We start from the raw sequence: 19561 nt of genomic DNA on the forward strand, positions 1-19561 counted from the left end.
CATAGACACCATACTTTGTCTTTTCACTTATTGCTTATTTCTTTTGATATTACAGTGCCCTTGAATTGAACTTATGAACCCCTGTTCTACCATTCATGATCCAGAACTTATTTTATACCTCACCACTAATATACCTGATGTGGTAAGAGTTAGCAAGAAGAAGGATGGAAAAGACTTACTGAATTACATCTTCTTCATTATCCTCTCATTGTGATCCTGCCCAGACCCTTGTATGACCCTCCTGCCTCCAAGGCCTTGGCTTCACTCAGACTCCCATCTGCCAAGTACAATGAGCTTTTACTACTTTCTATTTTTCCCCAAAGTTCTATACCCACTCTGCACCACCCCAAAGTTAAGAAGACAAACTGAAAACATCTTGATTTTGAATTCTGTAGTCTTCCCTTTTTAAGTTTTGAAAAATGGTTAGATACAACTCTCTTTTTCACCTCATTTTTTTCCACCTGAAAGGTATTCCTCTTCATTATGCTACCAATCAAAACAAATATTTATTAATGAGTGGTTGATATTTTATCCCAGTAATATTAATTCACTTTTCCACTATCCCCCCCTCCTTTCAACTACTATTGAAGAAAACAAACAAATCATCTACATCTGGGATTATTTAGCCCATTGGTACTGTATTTCCCTTCTTGTTGTTACTCTGATAATGTGTAGGATTTTATTTTCAAGAAAATGGCCCCACCAAACAAATACACACATTCATGTTTTGTTTGTCTCCATCTAAATTGTTTGTTTCTGTGGCATCTTCCTCTGACTCATAGAAACTTATTGTCAGTGCTGTGTCACCTCTGTGCCATCTCCTTTACTCATGTTACTCTCTTGCCCTCATCACTTGAAAACAAAAATTGCATTTCTTAGTCTTGCATTGCTATATGAAGGCATTTAACTTTCATTTTTTCATCAGTTTTCAGACTGAATATCCTGCTAATTGCTGGGTTCTTTTGAATGAGTGATTCATATTTGTCCCTTTTTTTAATATCAATTTATCAACTTTGACCTTTAGATTTAGTTTTGTAGGATATGTAATCTGTGGACAGCAGTCAATGAACTCTTTGAGTCTTGTTTGGTGCTCCAATGCTTTTTTATCTTCCCTTATTCCGTTAATACCATTTCTCCACCACTCTGTAGAGTCAAAATTGTTCTGTTGTTCTTTAATGATTTAGAACCTACCATCTTCCTTTTAAAAAAAATTAAGACAATATTTATCCTCCAATCCTATAATATGGCTCCAATTGCCCACATTCTTTTAATATCACCAACTGACTCAAGGATCACAACTGAAAATTCTTTCAGTATCTGAGGATGAGCTTCATCTAGTCCAGGAGATATAAATTTGTTGTTTCTTAATCCCCTCCTCATGTTTTCACATTTATTTTGTATATATTTGCAATTTATTATCTCTTAACTCTTGATGATTGACATTAACTCAGTAATTTGACAGCCATATTGGATTCTTTTCCGAATTGTCAAAAAAAAATTCCACAAATATATCTTATCTCTTCTCCTGTCTCACACCAGATTCTTTCACCAATTTGGCCAATTCAATAATAATTCATGATTTATTTATCCCATCTGGGACACACCCCCTCCCCCAACCAATTAGTATAATTTTATAGGTTGAATTTCTCAGGGGGTAACATATTGCTATAATCTCTCAGTCTATACAGTAACACTACTGGTTTAGCCCAGCCCTGTTTCCTATTAACAGTAAACCAATAGACACAGTTAGCTTTTAACAAAGATATTCACTCAGATGGCATGGCAAGAACAAAAATACCAAATATTCTTTATATAAACCTTGAGTACACTCTTCCCTAAATCCAAGCACCATCTACAGGATGAGTTGGCACAAATTTACATAAAATATATGTGAATTACACCTTTGTGACAAAGGGAACTCACCACTCCTGGTCCACCAAGGCCTGGAAGTCTCCTCTAGCTTTGGAGAGTCCTTACACGGGATTCCAAGAGGACACTCTTCTCCACAGTCTTACTCTTGATTTCCAAAGGGCATACATCTTTTCTCCCTCCCCTAGATGATTGTCTCTTTATATCTGTCTCTCTATCTATTTTTTTTTTTTGCTTTTTGGAGAGCAATTGGGGTTAAGTGACTTGCCCAAGGTCGCATGCCTAGTTTTGTGTTAAGTGTTCTGAGGTCAGATTTGAACTCAGGTCCTCCTGACTCCAGGGCCAGTGCTCTATTCACAGCACCACCTAGCCATCCCTACCTGTCACTTTCTAAAGTATTTTTTCTCTGTGATGCCAACCACTAACTCAGAGAGACTTCCTCTCTGTAGGTGGTATTACCTTAGGGCCATCACTTCTTCTCTACACTAGATGTCATGTTGCCTACTGGTCCTAGGCTGCAATTGGATGACATTTTGAACTGCCAGATTACATATCATCCACTCTCAGGTTTGATGTCATGAACAAAGGGTATGGAAAAAAGAGAAGTCTCTTTTTCTTCTGGAATTTTACCCCCATCCCAGCTTGAAAACATAAATGTACCAAGTTTCTTAGGGTTTGAATATTTACAACCCTCAGATAAATGGCTATTAAAAAAAGATATCAATCAATAGTATTGTTTTCTTCTGTTATTCAGGGAGTGGTTTGCACTTCATAAAGGGAACAGGGTGTAGATAAACCTTGCTAATGTTAAATTGGAGGAAATAAATTATTATAACATACCCTTTCTCTTAGTTTGCTTGCATTACTGAAATGCTTCCTCCCTACCTTCTATTCTTCACCTTACACCCTTCTCTTCTGGTCCTCATTATTTTTTCCTCCTTTTCCTTTTTCCTTCTTTCACAGAAGTCAGAAGCAGGATCTGGACCCAAAGATTTCTCTCCAACTATTACTCAATTTCACTGAATATTCTCCCTTCCAATTTGAATCACTGGCCTCCTTTGCAAATCCAAACCCCTACAAATGAGCAATTTCCTTCTTCCTTTTTTTTAAACCTCTTCTCCAACTCCTCTACCCCAAGCCTTATTCCCCCAAGTTTATGCTCTCTTAAAATAGTTTATGATTCAACATGCATTCTTCGATGTAAGAATCTCAAAATGATAAGTAGTTAGTTTAGTTTCCAATAAACACCCATGAGCAAAGATAAACATCTGAGCCTTATACAAACCATTTGTACTTGATTGGGGTAAAAAAAAAAGTATTGCATTGGAGGGGAATAAAAGTTACAGGGATAAGCTTCCAGCTGAGATTTCCATTTTTTTTTTAAATTAACACTTTAACAATATACAAAAAAGAAACAATTTTCCAATAAATTCTGTCATTTTAATTTCTCTTCATTTCATGATTGTCCCTATCATAATAAAGCAGAAATCTATCTTTAAATATCCAACAACTTTAAACATATCACAGCTCAGAATACCCTCTTTAGTCTCTTTACCACTTTACCTCTGTGAATCCTGAATATGAATCTCTCCTTTGAGGATAAGCACAAGGGTTAGATTTAGTCTTTGTAAACCATTCTTTATTCTCTCTGGCCCACAACATGCTTTTGAGCAAATGACTTAAACTTTCTTTTGACAGAGACCATGGGGTCTTAAAATTTTAAGGTAGCAATTCAAGAGAGCTACAGGGCATCTAGTTGTAGAGGTGAAAAAATCATCCTTTCTTCTCTTTAAAGAGGTTATTCTTCCATATTTTACTCACCTTCTTTTGACTTGACTGATCCTTTGTAACATAGAGTCAACTTCTTTTCTCTCTTTTATACTAGAAGTTTTCTTGCCTTAGGAAGTAGATTTGTTTCCATTTGTAACCTCACTTTGTCTTGAAGTTGGAGTTATTTCCTTCTGAGGCATGCATGCATGTGTGTGTGTGTGTGTGTGTGTGTGTGTGTGTGTGTGTGTGTGCATGTTTCAAGATGTGTCCTGCTGTCTCACCCTGGTTGGAAGTACAGTGACCACACACAGATCCAGGCCTACTTTGATTTACATGGGAGACTTGACTTGTACCATTTCTATCCTGGGATATGTCACCCCTCCTTAAGCAACCTAATGGTCACCTGGGTCCCAGGGTCCCACAATATTGCTGTGTCTTACCATAATTACATGATTGACTTAGCCTATTCAAACTCAAAACTCTAAATTCCAAATATGGATTACAAGAATGCACAACCATACCTGGAACTGGTTATTTTTTAGGCTAGTTTTGGATTATCTACATCAATGAATCTCAGTGAAAAAAAAAAGTCTTGAAAAGAAGGATGGTACAGTGGATAGAAAGCTCAAATTTGCCTTTAACAGAAACTGTGGGACCATGAGCAAGTCAGTATATGTCTGTGTCACAAGCAACTAAATCTAGAAATTATAGTTGGTATCTCAAGTTTGTTTTAATCTGCATTTCTCTAATCAACAATGATTTAGTGCATCTAGGGTGGTGGAAATGGGAAAGAATAAAAAAAGGAAGAAAAATTTAAATGATAGTTAATATATACTTAAAAGGAATAGTTATTTGCATGTAATAGATTTGCAGCTTCGTGTATGATCATCTTTTTTATTATATCATGTTATAGAAATATTTGTTTTATTCCATAAATTAAAAATAAAATAAGTAATTAAACATGGGGAAAAGAAATTATAGCTGTTACTTATTCACATAAGGAAATCTCAGGTGAGGAAATTTTCTCTGCCAATGCAGATAGGTAACTTCTCTGCAATTTATAACTTTCAAGAGTTATCTAAAACAGTGAAGTTGATTTGCCCCCAGTCACACATTCAGTATATGTCTATTATGAGATTTGAAACTAGATTTATAATTTCTAGTCCAAGTCTTTGTTCAATTTGCCACCTTGACTTTTAGCTGCTACATCTAACAGTGGCAAGGCCTTATGCTCTGCAAAAGTTTTATCCCACAACCTGAACTAGAAATGATGATTCCTGTACCCTTTCCCTCATTCCACATTATTCAAAATTTTAAAAAAAATCCATAGCCCACTCTGGCCCCTTGGTCAGGAAATAATGCCAATTTGTTTACCAGATTTTTTCCATTTTATTCAATATTTGTTCAGCTGCCTGCCTGTGTTTCTTTTTTTGTTTGTTTGTTTGTTTTGGTTTATGGCAGGGCAATTGTGGTTAAGTGACTTCCCCAAGGTCACATGGCTAGTATTAAGTGTCTGAGGCCAGATTTGAATTCAGGTCCTCCGGATTCCAGGGCTGGTGCTCTATTCACTACACCACCTAGTCGCCCCTCTGTGTGTTCTTTCAGTGTTAATTCTTGCCTGCCTTGGACTGCTTGTATATTTTTGAGAAGAGAGGTCCCCTTGTACAAAGATCTAGCTTTACATATTCTTTTTATGAAATTATTTCACATTTCCCAAATTTTTTTGCATAATAAGTCTAAATTTATATGTATCCCCATGTATATATGAATTGTCGCTATTCCATAGACCAAAAAAAAAATCAAATAACAATGTCCATTTGAACTATATGACCTTTGGTATCCCTTCCTATGCTAAGATTACATGTTTCTGTTTTAATTGGATTAGAGGTAAACCCAAAGTAACACCAGGAGAATTAAGGGAATTGAAGAAGTCATAACATTAAGTTTTTTTTTTAATTGGCATGTATAGCTAGTTGCATTCTCCATATTATTGTGTTATGATGAAATTCTCTAGGGTTAGCTTTCCGAAAAACAAAGCATAAGTAGGAATCACTGAGAATCAGGGTAACTCTGAAAGTTACACGTTGAATTTATTGCAGATTTATGAAGGTGATGAATAATGTTTTGCTATAGGAAATGATAAAGAGAATGGTTTCAGAAAAAGCTGGGGAAGAATTGTATGAACTGATGCAAAGTGAAGTGAACAGAACCAGGAGAATAATTTATGCAGTAACAGCAATATTATAAAGACAATCAACTTTGAAAGATTTGGTGATTTAAATCAACACTATGACCAAACACAATTCCTAAGGATGCTTGATGAAACATAATATTTACCTGTAGACAGAGAACTAATAGACATAGAATGTGGATTGAACTATAGTTTTATTTTTTTTCTTTTACTTGCATTTCTTTTCTGTAATGTGGCTAATGTGAAAATGTGTTTTGTATAAATGGAGTCAGAAAGATTCATTTTCCTGAGTTCAAATATGACCTAAGATTTGCTAAGTTCAAATCTGGCCTTAGGCATTAGCTTTGTGACTCACAAAAGGACAAATAATAATATTGGCCTTAGTTTCTTCATCTGTAAAAAGATTTGGAGAAGGAAATGACAAAATTCTCTGAGTATCTTTGCCAAGAAAACCTCAAAATGAGGTCATGAATAGTTGAACAATACTGGAACAACTAAACAATAACAACAGATTGTCTATTTTATACACAAATAATGCAGAGTTTGAATAAGAGTTACACAGCATGTACTTGTGGAATACAAACTCAGATTTTTTGACTTAAGGTATCAATGGACACTCCATGTCCTATCTCCAATATGCCAATCAATCTGTGATCTCACTGATGTAGTTACTGCCTCTAAATAAAACAAAGATACAGACACTCCCTTTATAGTTGTCTATCCTGTGAGAGCGTTGTTCATGCCCTCCCAGCATTCCATCACAAAGTTTAAAATTCATATTATATAATCCAATATGGACCCAAAGAAGAGCTTTGAGAAGTCGCCTTCTCCGCGCCACCCCATCCCCCAACATTTCTCTGTCCTCTATTTTTTTGTAGAAATGAGGAATCGTGTCTGTAGGATACTGAATGGAGGTTTAGATTTGGGGGCAAGTAAGTTCGAAAGAACTTATTCTTTGTCTTTCTTCTTTCAGTGATACTTTATCATGAAGACTTGCTCTCTGAGATGATGTTGGAGGAGCGTACAGTGGCAAATACAGGTGATATGAAAATGAAAGATAGCACTAAAATTATATTTAAAATAACATAGTGGAAACCAAAATGCATTACATACCATTAGATATATTACATATAATATCACCTATATATTATATCACATATAGCATAAGTGCATAAGTATATAAAGTAGATATAGCATAAACACAGATATATTAATTAAATAAACACTCCTAGCTACCAAAGTATATAGCATATCATCATATTTTGGATCCTAACTGTTGAAATAGAACTTTGGAATACATTTTAATGGCATTTTTTCCCAGAAAATAAATTTTAGAAAATAAAATACCTGTAATAGATATATTCTAAGTACAACTGTAGCTTCCCAGCAGGAGTAGCTTGGTGTAAGAACAAGACATTCTAAATTCCACTCGCAACCTCCCAAGCAATAATTCCGCAAGGCCCCATACAGTATGGAGAAAACGAATGAATGAAAATAATTCTCCTTGGAAGCCATGGAGTTTAATTAGCTCTTTATATGCTCTATAATAATTGGCAGCATTCAAATTGTTGACAGCTTCTCTTTCTGGCTTCTTTCTTCCTTCCCTGCCTTTCTCTGGAGCTTCTTTCAAAAGAAGATCAAAGTCTCCATAGCTGAATGAATGCTAATGGTGAATGCATTTGTTTGAAAAGCTGGAAGTCCCTCTAAATTGGTAAAGATAATTTATTTTTCCACCAAAATCTGTCGGCTTGTTAATGTATTTGACACTATTTAGTTGGACTATCTGGTTTTTTTTTCTTCTTTAAAAAAAAGAGAAAAAGCAGTCACACTCACTCTAACATGGATGGAGTCACTATTGAATCATAGGTCACTTAACCCTGGTGACCCCCCACAAAACTGGGACTTGGAACCTCAGCTTGGCCATGGAGTTAATGAGTCTCTTCCTCATGCATATGCACTCACTTTCACATTGTTCAGCAGCTGAGTTGGAGCCTGGGACTCCCACCACCCAAGATTGGGAAAATGATGAAAGCTATTTGTTGGGGGTGGATATGGCCCTGGCAGGTGGGAGGTATTCGCCATTACAACTTGGAAAGGAAGAATGGGATATGTTCCAGTGAACAAAGACTTTGCATATATTCTTCATGAAGAAAACATGCTCTATATCGTATTTGAAAAAGAAGTGAAGGAAAAGGTTGGTTTGAGGACATTTCCAAAGCCATTTTAGAACAGGTTCACAGAAAGAAACACAGAAGTCTTCTAAATGATGAGATTGTCCTAAGATTAGTTTTTAATACAAAAAGGAATTTCCTGAGAGACTAGCTGAATTTTACTCTGTTTTATCCATATATTTGGTGAATGTGCATTAGTAATAGGATTCCTTTGGATACAGCACCGGCCCTAGAGTCAGGAGAACCTGAGTTCAAATCAGACCTCATTTACTAGCTGTGTGACCTTGGGCAAGTCCTTCAACCATGTTTGCCTCAATTTCCTCATCTGTAAAATAAGTTGAAGAAGGAAATGCAAATGACTCCAGTACTCTTGCCAAGAAAACCCCAAATGAGTTCATGGGGAGTAAGATATGACTGAAATGACTCAATAACAACAAGAACGACATGCTAAGTGTGATTATACAAACTATTATTGCAATGCCTGAGATAATACCTATACTGCCTAGTATACACAACAGCACTTGTTGTTTCAATTATATTGTTTTTTCCACTTAATAGTATTTTTTTCCAATTACATGTAAACGTAGTTTCCAACATTCACTTTTATGAGAGTTTGAGTTCTATTTTTTTTCTCCCTCCCTTTCTTCTTCCCCAAGATGGCATGCTATCTGATATAGGTTAGATAATTGCAATTCTATTAGACATATTTCCATTAGTCATGCTGTGTAGGAAGAATCAGAACAAAAGGGGAGAAAACTCATGGGAAAGAAAAAGAGGGAGAGAAAAGAGTATGCTTTGATCTGCATTCAAAATCCATAGTTCTTTCTCTGGATGTCGATAGCATTTTCTGTCATGAGTCTTTTGGAACTGTCTTAGAAAATCATATTACTGAGAAGAACTAAGTCTCTTAAAGTCAGTCATCGCACAATATTGTTTTTACTGTGTACAGTGTTTTCTTGGTTCTGTTCACTTCATTCAGCATCAGTTTATATAAGTCTTTCCAGGTTTTTTTTTCCTCTGAAATACACTTGCTCATCATTTCTTATAGAATAATAGCATTTCATTTCATTCATATACCACAGTTTGTTCAGTGATTGCCCTATTGATGGTCATCCCTTAATTTCAAATGTTTTGCTATCACAAAAAGATCTATTATAAATATTTTTTGTACATGTGGGTCCTTATCCATTTTCTATTATCTCTTTGTAATACAGACCCAGTAGCGGTATTACTGGGTCAAAGTATATGCACAATTTTATAGCCCTTTGGGAACAATTCCAAATAGCTCTCTAGAATAGTTGGATCACGTCCCAACTCCAACAACAATTCACAGGTCTTCCAATTTTCCCACGTCTTCAACATTTATCATTTTTTTCTTTTTTTGTCACATTGGCCAGTCTGATAAATGTGAAGTGGTACCTCAGAGTTGTTTTATTTTTAATTACTCTAAGCAATAATGACTTACAGTCGTTTATATGATTATTTCATTTTCTTTATAATGTTAAAGATGTATCTATGAGCTCAGCATTGGGTGGGATAGATATCATCTTTATTAAGTTTTCAAATAATATAAAGCTAGGAGGGGTAGACAACACACTGGATGACAGAGGCCAGATATAAAAATCTTGGCAGGCTAGAAAATTGTACTGAATGTAATAAGTTAAAATGAAAAAAGAATAAACATAAACTCATAATTATTAATTATATTACTCAGTTTCACAACAACAATATGGGAGGAGCATGGATAGGCTATAGGTTATAGAAAAAGAACTTTGGATCTTAGGGACTTATAAAAATCAATTGAAGTCAATATGTGACATAATAGCTCCCTGCCAGAGATGGTAGCGGTGGATGGAAGGAAGGAAGGAAGGAAGGAAGGAAGGAAGGAAGGAAGGAAAAATATAAGAAGAGGAGAATTTGGGGAGTAGTTATTTTGCTTTTTTATTCAGGACTCTGGATCATTCATCTTGCACAATTTAATTAGTTAAAAGTATCTTTTGTTAATATTAACCTCATATTAGCAAAACTTAGTCCATGAAATATTAAAACTTACTTAACATCTTAGACATTTCTTAGGTTAGAAATCAGAGAAAGAAACTAAATTGTTTCTGATTCCTTGGTGACATATACATTTTCTCCCTCGCTTAAGGCCATTTGTGAATACTCTAAATATAGTTTAATCTACAATCTAACTTAGTTTACATATACAGTCTGTTTGCCAAAGCTTGTTTCCTTAGGGGCTGTGTTTGCTTATAATTCTATTTCGCTAAGTTTTTTTTTCAAATTTTATAACATTGGAAGGAGAATACTATTATGATTTTCTTTTCTTTAACAATTATGGCTTAAAAAGAGTACACAAGATCACATTTGGGATACTCAATAGGTATGTGTCTATACGTATCTATGTATACAAGTTTTATTATTTTTTGGCATGTCCAGTAATGTTGGGAACATGAATGTATTATTAGTATAGAATATTTTATGCTACAGAGTTTATAAAAGTTTTCATACAACAAGAAAGTAATCATTTGTTAATTACCATTTGTTAACTATCTATTAAACACCACTGGCCACCATGTCAACATTTCAGAAAATTTCCTGATTCCTATCCATATTGTCTCCTGATAGAAATGTAAGGCCATGTTCAATGAAAGGGAATATTTTTACAGTATAGAAGTTTCTTGAGCAACGTGTGTAACTTGACAGTCATGGGGAGTAATAGAAAAGGATTCTATCCATCTGTTCAACTCTGTTTGTGCCTTTGTTTCAAAATACTTCATAAACAAAATTCTCCTGATTCCATCTTATATGTAGTAATATCCACCCCACAATTGAATTAATGGCTGTGATGGTTTGGTAAAAATAAAGAGCAATGGATTAATGTAAGTCAAGGGAATATGTTTGAGGCCACAAGATACAAGTCATTTTGGAAATGGTCTTTTACTTTAGAACATACTTTCACCTGGGCCCACAGAACCTAAATTAAGTCACTGAATACTAGAGGTGGACATGAAGCAAACAGGAATCTTCTCTAAAGCATACCCATCAAGGTACCATCTAGTCTGTACTTGAGCTTCAGTAAAGGAGAGCTTAATATCTCCCAAGGTAGTCCCATTTTTTTTTTGGCAGAGGGGAATTTATTGCTTATAAACATATAATTTATATCCATCACTACTGGTACTTTTTTTTTTTAGGCAGAAGGTCTGGGTTCAGTTTCTCTTCTATTTTATTTTTTTTTAATTTACACTTTTTTAATCAAATTCTTTATTAACTTCTAGTTTACATCATTAATTTCTGCAATATTGTGAGTTTCTCCCCATTTTTCCCTACCCACCACCCTAAAATACCAGTCCCACTGTATATCCCTTCCTCCACTCTGCTCTCTCCCATATCTTCTGCCATTCCCCCTCCAACTTTCCAACTGGGCATGATGGATCTCTATGCCCCAGTGCCTGTATATCTTATTACCCAGATACATGTATAATAATATTGATAATAGTATATATATATATATATATGTGTGTACATATGTATATATATATATATATATATATACATATGTATATATATATAAACATTTGATTTTAAAACTTTTAATTCCAGATTCATTCCCTTCCTCCCTTGTCACCCACCCTTAGTGGGAAGATAAGCAACTCAATATAGGATGTACATGTTTAGCTATGCAAAACTTTCCATAGCAGATATATTGTAAAAGACTGACTATATTTCCCTCCCTCTTATCCCACCTCCCACTTGTTCTATTCTCTACTTTGATCCTGTTCTTTTTCAAAAGTGAGTGCTTCCAACTTCCCTCTCCCCCCAGCCTGCCCTTCCTTCAATCATCCTTCCTCTCATCCCCTGCCCCTCTACTCTCTTGTAGGGTGAGATACCCCATTTAGTGTGTATGTCATTCCATCCCTAAGTCAAATTAAATGAGAAGTTTTACTCAGTCTCTTTTGACTTTCTGTCATTCCCCTTCTTTGTAACCATTTCCCCTTACCTCCTCTATATGAGATAGTTTACCCCAATCTGGCTCTCCTTATCTCCTCTCATTATATTCCTCTCTCACCTCTTAATTTTACCTTTTAAGTATCATACTTCCCATTAAACTGGTCCTGTGCCCTCTATCTCTGTATAGCTGTACACATATATGCACACATTTGTATATGTATTCATACACCCATATACCCTCTGATATATATGTGTGTGTGTGTGTGTGTGTGTGTGTGTGTGTGTGTGCGTGTGTGTGTGTACATATTTACATTCCCTTCAATTGTTCTTATACTGAGAAAAGTTTCATAAGTTACAATTATCATTTTTCCATGTAGTAATTTAAATAGTTCAAGCTTGATAAATTCCTCATGATTTCTTTTCCCTGTTTACCTTCTCATGCTTCTCTTGCTTCTTTTATCTGAATGTTAAATTTTCTGTTCAATTCTGATTTTTTCATCAAGAATGGTCGAAAGTCCTCTATTCCACTGAATGACCATATTTTCCCCTGAAGCATGATACTCAATTTTGATGGGTAGGTGATTCTTGGTTTTAATTCCAGATCCTTTGATATATGGAATATCGTATTCCAAGCCCTTTGATCCCTCAGTATAGAAGCTGTCAGATGCTGTGTTATCCTGATTGTGTTTCCACAGTATTCAAATGATTTCTTCCTAACTGCTTGTAATATTTTCTCCTTGATCTAGGAATTCCAGAATCTGGCTATAATATTCCTAGGAGATTTCTTTTGGGGATCTTTTTTTAGGAGGTGATCAGTGGATTGTTTCAACTTATATTTTCCCCTCTGGTCCTAAAACATCAGGGCAATTTTCCTTAAGAATTTGTTGAAGGAGGACTTCTAGGTTCTTTTTTTGATCATGGCTTTCCAGTAGTTCAATAATTTTTAAATTATCTCTCCTGGATCTATTTTCCAGGTCAATGGTTTTCCCAATGAGATATTTTACATTGCTTTCTATCTTTTCATTTGTTTGGATCTCTTTAATAGTATGTTGATTTCTCATAAATTCACTAGGTTTCATTTGCTCCAGTCTAATATTGAAGGCATCATTCTCTTCAGTGAGTTTTTGAGATTCTTATTTTTTCCATCTGGCAAATTCGTATTTTTAAGGCATTCTTCTTCTCATTGCCTTTTTGAGCCTCTTTTGCCCCTTGAGTTAGTCTATTTTAAGGTATTATTTTCTTCAGTCAGTTTGTTGACTCTCATTTCATAATTTTCTTGCAGCACTCTCATATCTCTTCCCAATTTTTCCTCCACTTCTCTAATTTGATTTTCAAAATCGTTTTTAAGCTCCTCTATGACCTGTAACCAGCTGGTATTTTTCTTGAAAGCTTTTGATGCAGCAGTTCTGACTTCACTGTCTTCCTCCTGTTCCATGCTTTGATACTTTTTGTCCCCAAAATAGGAGTCTAATTTTGGATTCTTCTGTTTGCTTTGCTTCCCTCGTTTACTCATGTTGACACTCAATTACTTGACTTTTGGGCATGTTGCCACAGTAGGACTCTGCTACCACACAGGGGAGCTTCATACCAAATACTAGTTTTCTCAGCTGCCAAAGGTATTAGTTGGGTACCCTCTCTGAAGCCTCCACACACTCTGGAAAGCTGGTCACACACCCCAGGACCTCCACCCTAGATTTCATTCCACATCCAAGCAGGTTAAAGCAAAAGTGATTACCCCTCAGACTGGTCTCTTGGTCTCCCTACAATCTGCAGGCCAGGAGCTGAAGCTGCCACATGGCGATGGCTGCGTGGCAGGCTACAGTGCCTAGGCAGCTTCTCTCTCCAGGGGGAAAAGGCCGATGCACTCCCAAACTACCAGATTCCAAAGTCCACACTGCAATGACCTCTCACTTTATCCTTATCATCTATGGGTTGATAATTCTGGAAACTGCCACAGCTGCTGGTGATCTGAAGTCCCTCCAGCCAGTGGCTGGTCAAGCCTGCCCTGGGGCTAAAAACTCTGGCTCATGCTGGGCTGTCCTCAGTGGGAGATTAGCTTCCCTTTGTCATTTTGTGAGCTCTGAAGCTGGAAAATTTGTACAGAGTCACCTTTTACATGAATTCGAGGGGGTGGGAGCTGGAGCCCAGCGGAAGTCCCATTACTACTAGTTCTGACCACTGGGTTTAAGCAAACTCACTGTGTGATCCTTCATTGTAGAATAGTGGAAGGACCACTGACATAGGAGTTAAGAGGCTATTCATCTAAATTTGACTCTAGTGAATATTATCTGTCTGACACTTAATTCAGTGACTTGATTTCTTGGGGTCTTGTCTTCCTTGGGTGTAAAATTAATAAATTGAACTAGATAACTTCTAAAGCACCTTCTAGATTTTGTTATCCTTATTATTTGGGGATTCTTTCCTCCATTTTTCTCTTTGAGTATAATGGTAATTATGAATTATTTTCAATATTTTTGTAAATCTATGATCTAGTTGTTTCAAGCATTCCCTTCATCAATGCACATCCCAACCTATACATATTTGTAATGAACTATGATGAATGACAAAAGCATTTTTAAGCACTAATTATGTGCTAGGTGTAGAACTAAGTACTAGGGATACAAATACAAGACATGAAAACATCTCCTGAACCCTAGGAGCTCATAAATTTTAGTGGGGTAAGAAAAAAAGATAACAAGGAGCTAGAAAGAAGGGAGTAGGTATATGATGACATGGGGTGCAGATTTCCAGGAAAAGATCCTGGCAAGAACAGAAGAGTGTTCATTCTCAGAACCAGATCACCAGAGTGATCCTAGGGTCAGAGGCCAAGATTGTTGTGGGAGGAGGACAAGGAGGTTGAGGATTATGGGTAGAGTGTAGGCAGCATGGGCTTTGGAAATGGTCTGGCACATCGTGAACTGCAGCATCCCTCCCTTGGTCTTTACCTAATTTCTCTATTTAGGATCTATCTAGTATGCTGCAGACCTTTCTTTGGCTCCCTTAATGTTTCATGGATGCCAACTTTGCTCATAGGCTATCTATCTTTTATTGTTTGGACATAGAAGAGATTCCAGTTGGCAGGACCAACAGGAAACATTTCTACACCAATATTCTGTGTTTTTTATATTTAAAAAAGATTTTTTAAATTTTGTGGAAAACAACAGCAGAAACTGAGACCATAGATTAAAAAAAACTCCTGAAAAGTGTCATTTCCTTAAAAATCCTATATATGTCTGTACCACACTTTCTGTTTCCCTTCCCTTTTGCTTCTCTCCTTCCCCTTCCCAAGAGCCCTTTTCTAGGGATTTTCCTCTTTCCCCCATATTACCTCACCAACTCTTACTAACTTCTGACTTTCTTCTTCCTTTTGCCTCAATTTTTTCCTATTCTACTTTTGTCAAACACCTTTTTTTTCTTTCTGTTTTGGTCATCATTTGTCTCCGTTTGTCTCCTGAGACAAAAGACCTATCTCCCTCCCCTCTTCCCTTCTCTCCAGAATGAAGAAAACAAATATGTTATCTACCCTTTCTCTCTGGAACTTGATAATTTTTCCCTCCTAATATACTCTCCCAAGAGGTTTTCCCTCCTCTAATTCCATACAAAAAAGGTTTAGCTTTGTTTAGATTCCTAACATTGCCACCCACCAAACTCCAACTGAGTTGATAAAGTCTTCTCCATAACTTTCTCATACTATAATAAAACCATCTTCTACAGACCTGGAAAATAGATCCAAGAGAGATAATTTAAAAAGTATTGGGCTACCTGTAAGCAATGATAAAAAAAAGAACCTAGAAATCATCCTTCAAGAAATTCTTAAAGAAAATTGCCCAGATATCTTAGAAACAGAGGGGAAAATACATATTGAAAGAATTCACCAATCTTAAAAAATACTCCCCCCATAAAAAAATCCTAGGAATATTACAACCAAATTCCAGAGTTCACAGATCAAGGAGAAAATATTACAAATAGCCAGAAGAAATAATTGGAGTATTGTGGAAACACACTCAGGATAAAACAAAATTTAGCAGCTTCTATATTAAGGGATCAAAGGGCTTGGAATTTGATATTCCAGGGATCAAAGAAGCTAGGATTAAAACCAAGAATCACCTACCCAGAAAAACTGAGTATCATGTTTCAGGGGAAAATATGATCATTCAATGAAATAAAGGATTTTTAAGCATTCTTGATGAAAAAAGCAGAGTTGAATAGAAAATTTGACATTGATATTCTAGAAGCAAGAGAAGCATGAGAAGGTAAACAAGGAAAAGAAATCACAAGGAACTTATAAAAATTGAAATATTTACATTCCTAAATAGTAAAATAATAAGTTGTGATAGTAATGGCAATTAAAGATTCCCCTGTATTGGCTTGGTTTTCAAATTGATTGTGTTAAAACCCAGAGTTTGTTAATCCCACCTGTGGGATGGGCTTGTTGATGTGAAAAGAAAGTCCTGAACTGGGAGGAGCTGGTGATGTAGATTTGGAGAGACACTAGAGAGAGGCGGAAGATCTTTTTGGTAGCAGCACCTCGTGGAGAGAGAGAGACTAAGAGAATTGCTGGTGGCCGCTTTGAATTGCCCTGGACTTTTGAGACCTGCCCCCTGAGCTGCCAAGGACTGAGGAGACATGGCTGTTTTGCTGGTACTTTGTCTGTCTGTTTTGATGTTATTTTGCCAGATTTGTCCACTGGTGAAAGACTGTCCTTTTGTTGAAGAAGTCCTGGAACCTGGCTGTTCGCTAAGAAGGCCTGCGACTGTCCTGCAGACAGAGAGTGAATACTGTCCACTGGTGAGGGACAGTACTGTTGTTGCAGGGGTCTGGAGACTGTCCTGCAGACAGAGTGAATACTGTCCACTGGTGAGGGACAGTGCTGTTGTTGCAGGGGTCTGGGAGCCTTTCTGTTGCTTCAGAAGCCCTGAAGAAGGATTTTCTTGTTGTATGTTTACAGAAATCCTGGGAGAGGGCTTTGCTAATGTGTTCAGGGGTTCTAGGACTGTTCTACAGACAGAGGATAAATTTATGAAGGGACTGGCAATGTATCTTGTGGCTTTGCTAAGCCTTGTCTCCCCAGGAACTAAGATTGCTGAGAACTTGCCTCCTGTCAAGATGAAGAAAAGACCTCCATTTGGGTATTAAGTGCTGTGTTTAAACTTGATGTAACTCTGGGGTAGATTCAATTGTGATCCAGGGGTGGGGAACTTTTAACCTTATGTTTGGAAACTAATCTCCATTTGAGAAGAGGGGCTTTGTGGTGGACTTAATTAAGGTATAGCCTAGGGGTGGAGAAGTATTTAGAACAGAGACTTTGTAATTGATTGAATGATTGGAAGGTCCTGGGGTGGGGTAGTACTTGGAGATTATTTAATCACACTTAGTAAATGCTGTATTTGGAATGATGTCATGTTTCGATCTTCTCTGTTCTGGGTTTGTTACTGAATAAAATAGAGAGCACCTATGCTGGTATTTTGAACCTGGGAAGTTGCCTTTGCTTGGTATTACATTACATAAGTGTAACTCATGAAATTTTTATCAGTATGAGGGTAGTTGATGGGAATATATATGTGTATATATACATATAGTGTGTGTGTATACATACATATATATGTTTATATTGGAGGGTATATGTGCATATAAATACATATGTGAGTGTGTGTATGTCAGTGCATGTATACATAGACTGAGGGCACAGGATTAAATAACAAGAGATATCTAAAAAATAATATTAAGAAATGAGAGTGGAATACAATGCCAGGAGATAGGGAGAGATAGAACAAGGTAAATTACCTGATATAAAAGAGGCAAGAGAAAACTGTTACAATGGAGAGGAAGAACAGGAAGGCAAAAGGGAATGGGTCAACCTTACACTCATTGAATTTGGCTTAAGGAGGGAATAACATACACACTCAATTCAGTATCTTACCCTACAGGAAAGTAGGGGGGAAGGGGATAAGATGGGGGATAATAGAAGGGAGGGCAGACTCGGGGGGGGGGGGTAGTTAGAAGTACACACTTTTGAAAAAGGAGGGGGTCAGAGTAGAAAATAGAATAAGTGGGGGGTGGGATAGGATGGAGAGAAATATACTCATTCTTTCACAATATATCTACTATGGAAATGCTTTGTGTAATTACACATGTATAACCTATATTGAATCACTTTTCCTCCCAGTAGGGGTGGGTGATGAGGGAAGAAGGGAAAGAATCTTGATATCAAAGTTTTAAAATCAAATGTCAAATATATATATATATATATTACATGCAACTGGGAAATAAGATATAAAGGAACTGGGGTATAGAAATCCATCTTGCCCTACTAGAAAATCAGAGGGGGGATGGGGGAAGGATAGAAGAGAGAGCAGATTGGGGGAAGGGATATTCAGTAGAATCGCTACTTTGGGGTGGGGGTAGGGGAAAGACAGGGAAAACATTTGTAACTCAAAATCTTGTGGAAATATAAGCTGAAAATTAAAAATAAACAAATTAAACAAAAAATAAAGCCATATTTTCCCATATTCTCTTTTTTACTACTTATATATTATGCCAGCCTCAAAAGTTATTCTAACTTTTCCCTCTCCCCCTGTGGTCTTTTATTCCAGAATACAACACCTTTTCTTTCTTCCTTATCCCAAGGAAAGACTTGATGACTTTCTGAGAAAGGTCTAATTCAGGAATGTGGAACCTGCAGCCTCGAGACCACATGGTGGCCTTTAAGTCCTCAGGTGTGACTCTTTCACTGAATCCAAATTTCACAGAACAAATTTGATCTAACCCATTCTTTTTCCCCAAGGACTACCTGAGCAACTGATCTTTTGCAACACTTCTTCCTTTAATCCCAGGATGTGTGTCACCTCTGTTGGAAACAGAAAAGTTCCTTTCCCCATTAACTTCTTCCCCTTGTGGGGAGAGAGACTCCTTCACTACCACCTTTCTACCACAAACCTCCTCACTTCACTCTGTATAATCCTATCCAGGTAGTGGAAAAGGACATTGAGCTCTGACACACTGGCATCAAGGACATTCTCTGCTGTCATCCTGTACTTCTATAGGGGGTGTTGAATGGTAAGTATAGAGGCAAAGTAAACCCCCCAGTCAAGGAACACAGTTGAGTTGAGCCTCAAAGTACAGGTGGAGGTGTTCATGTAGGATAGACTTCTGCATGAAATATTTGTCACAAATACTATGGGAGTGTAACTTGACACCTTGGCTGATGTTTGTGTGATGGTTGAGGTTGCTTTTATGGTTGGAACTGTTTCCCATGTTGAGTATGCATGAAGATGAAAGTTCTGGGTTCTCATGTAGAACACAAGCCTTCCCTCATTTTGAAATGCTTCTGGGAACTTGGTATACTTGGTGTCCTTCAATGGGCTCCCTATAGGGGAACTCCCTGGTTCAGGGTTTCTGATGCCCCCATAACTCCTACTAACTATACTGCTCCAGGACATAGTGGTTCCTGCTAGAATTTCATCTCCCAGCCTGAGGTTGCCCTCCCCTACTTGACCTTCAGGAAACAGCAAGAGGCCCTCCTCTTCTGGATCTTCTTTCAGGCTGTACAAGTCCTTCACCACTGTAGCAGCAAGCACCCCAAGCGTCCTCAGGGTTTGCAGCTACCACA

The 19561-nt window shown here is 36.9% G+C and overlaps 1 protein-coding gene and 1 pseudogene across 1 annotated transcript in view; one reads left to right on the forward strand and one right to left on the reverse strand.

Annotated features, from left to right (window-relative positions):
* Window positions 1-13781, forward strand: part of LOC138174539 (probable E3 ubiquitin-protein ligase TRIML1) — a 35328-nt gene extending 21547 nt beyond the window's left edge. Inside the window, exons 8-9 of the mRNA XM_069104849.1 lie at window positions 6804-6869; window positions 13726-13781. Coding sequence (XP_068960950.1) covers window positions 6804-6869; window positions 13726-13781 — 122 coding nt within the window. The remainder of the gene's footprint in view (window positions 1-6803; window positions 6870-13725) is intronic.
* Window positions 13782-19038: 5257 nt separating this feature from the next.
* LOC138174540 (zinc finger and BTB domain-containing protein 12-like) overlaps window positions 19039-19561 on the reverse strand; it is a 1497-nt pseudogene continuing 974 nt past the window's right edge.

This window comes from Petaurus breviceps, unplaced genomic scaffold (assembly GCF_028583685.1).
Source record: "Petaurus breviceps papuanus isolate PSGF00001 unplaced genomic scaffold, PetGlider_PUasm1.0 689, whole genome shotgun sequence".
NCBI lineage: Eukaryota > Metazoa > Chordata > Mammalia > Diprotodontia > Petauridae > Petaurus > Petaurus breviceps.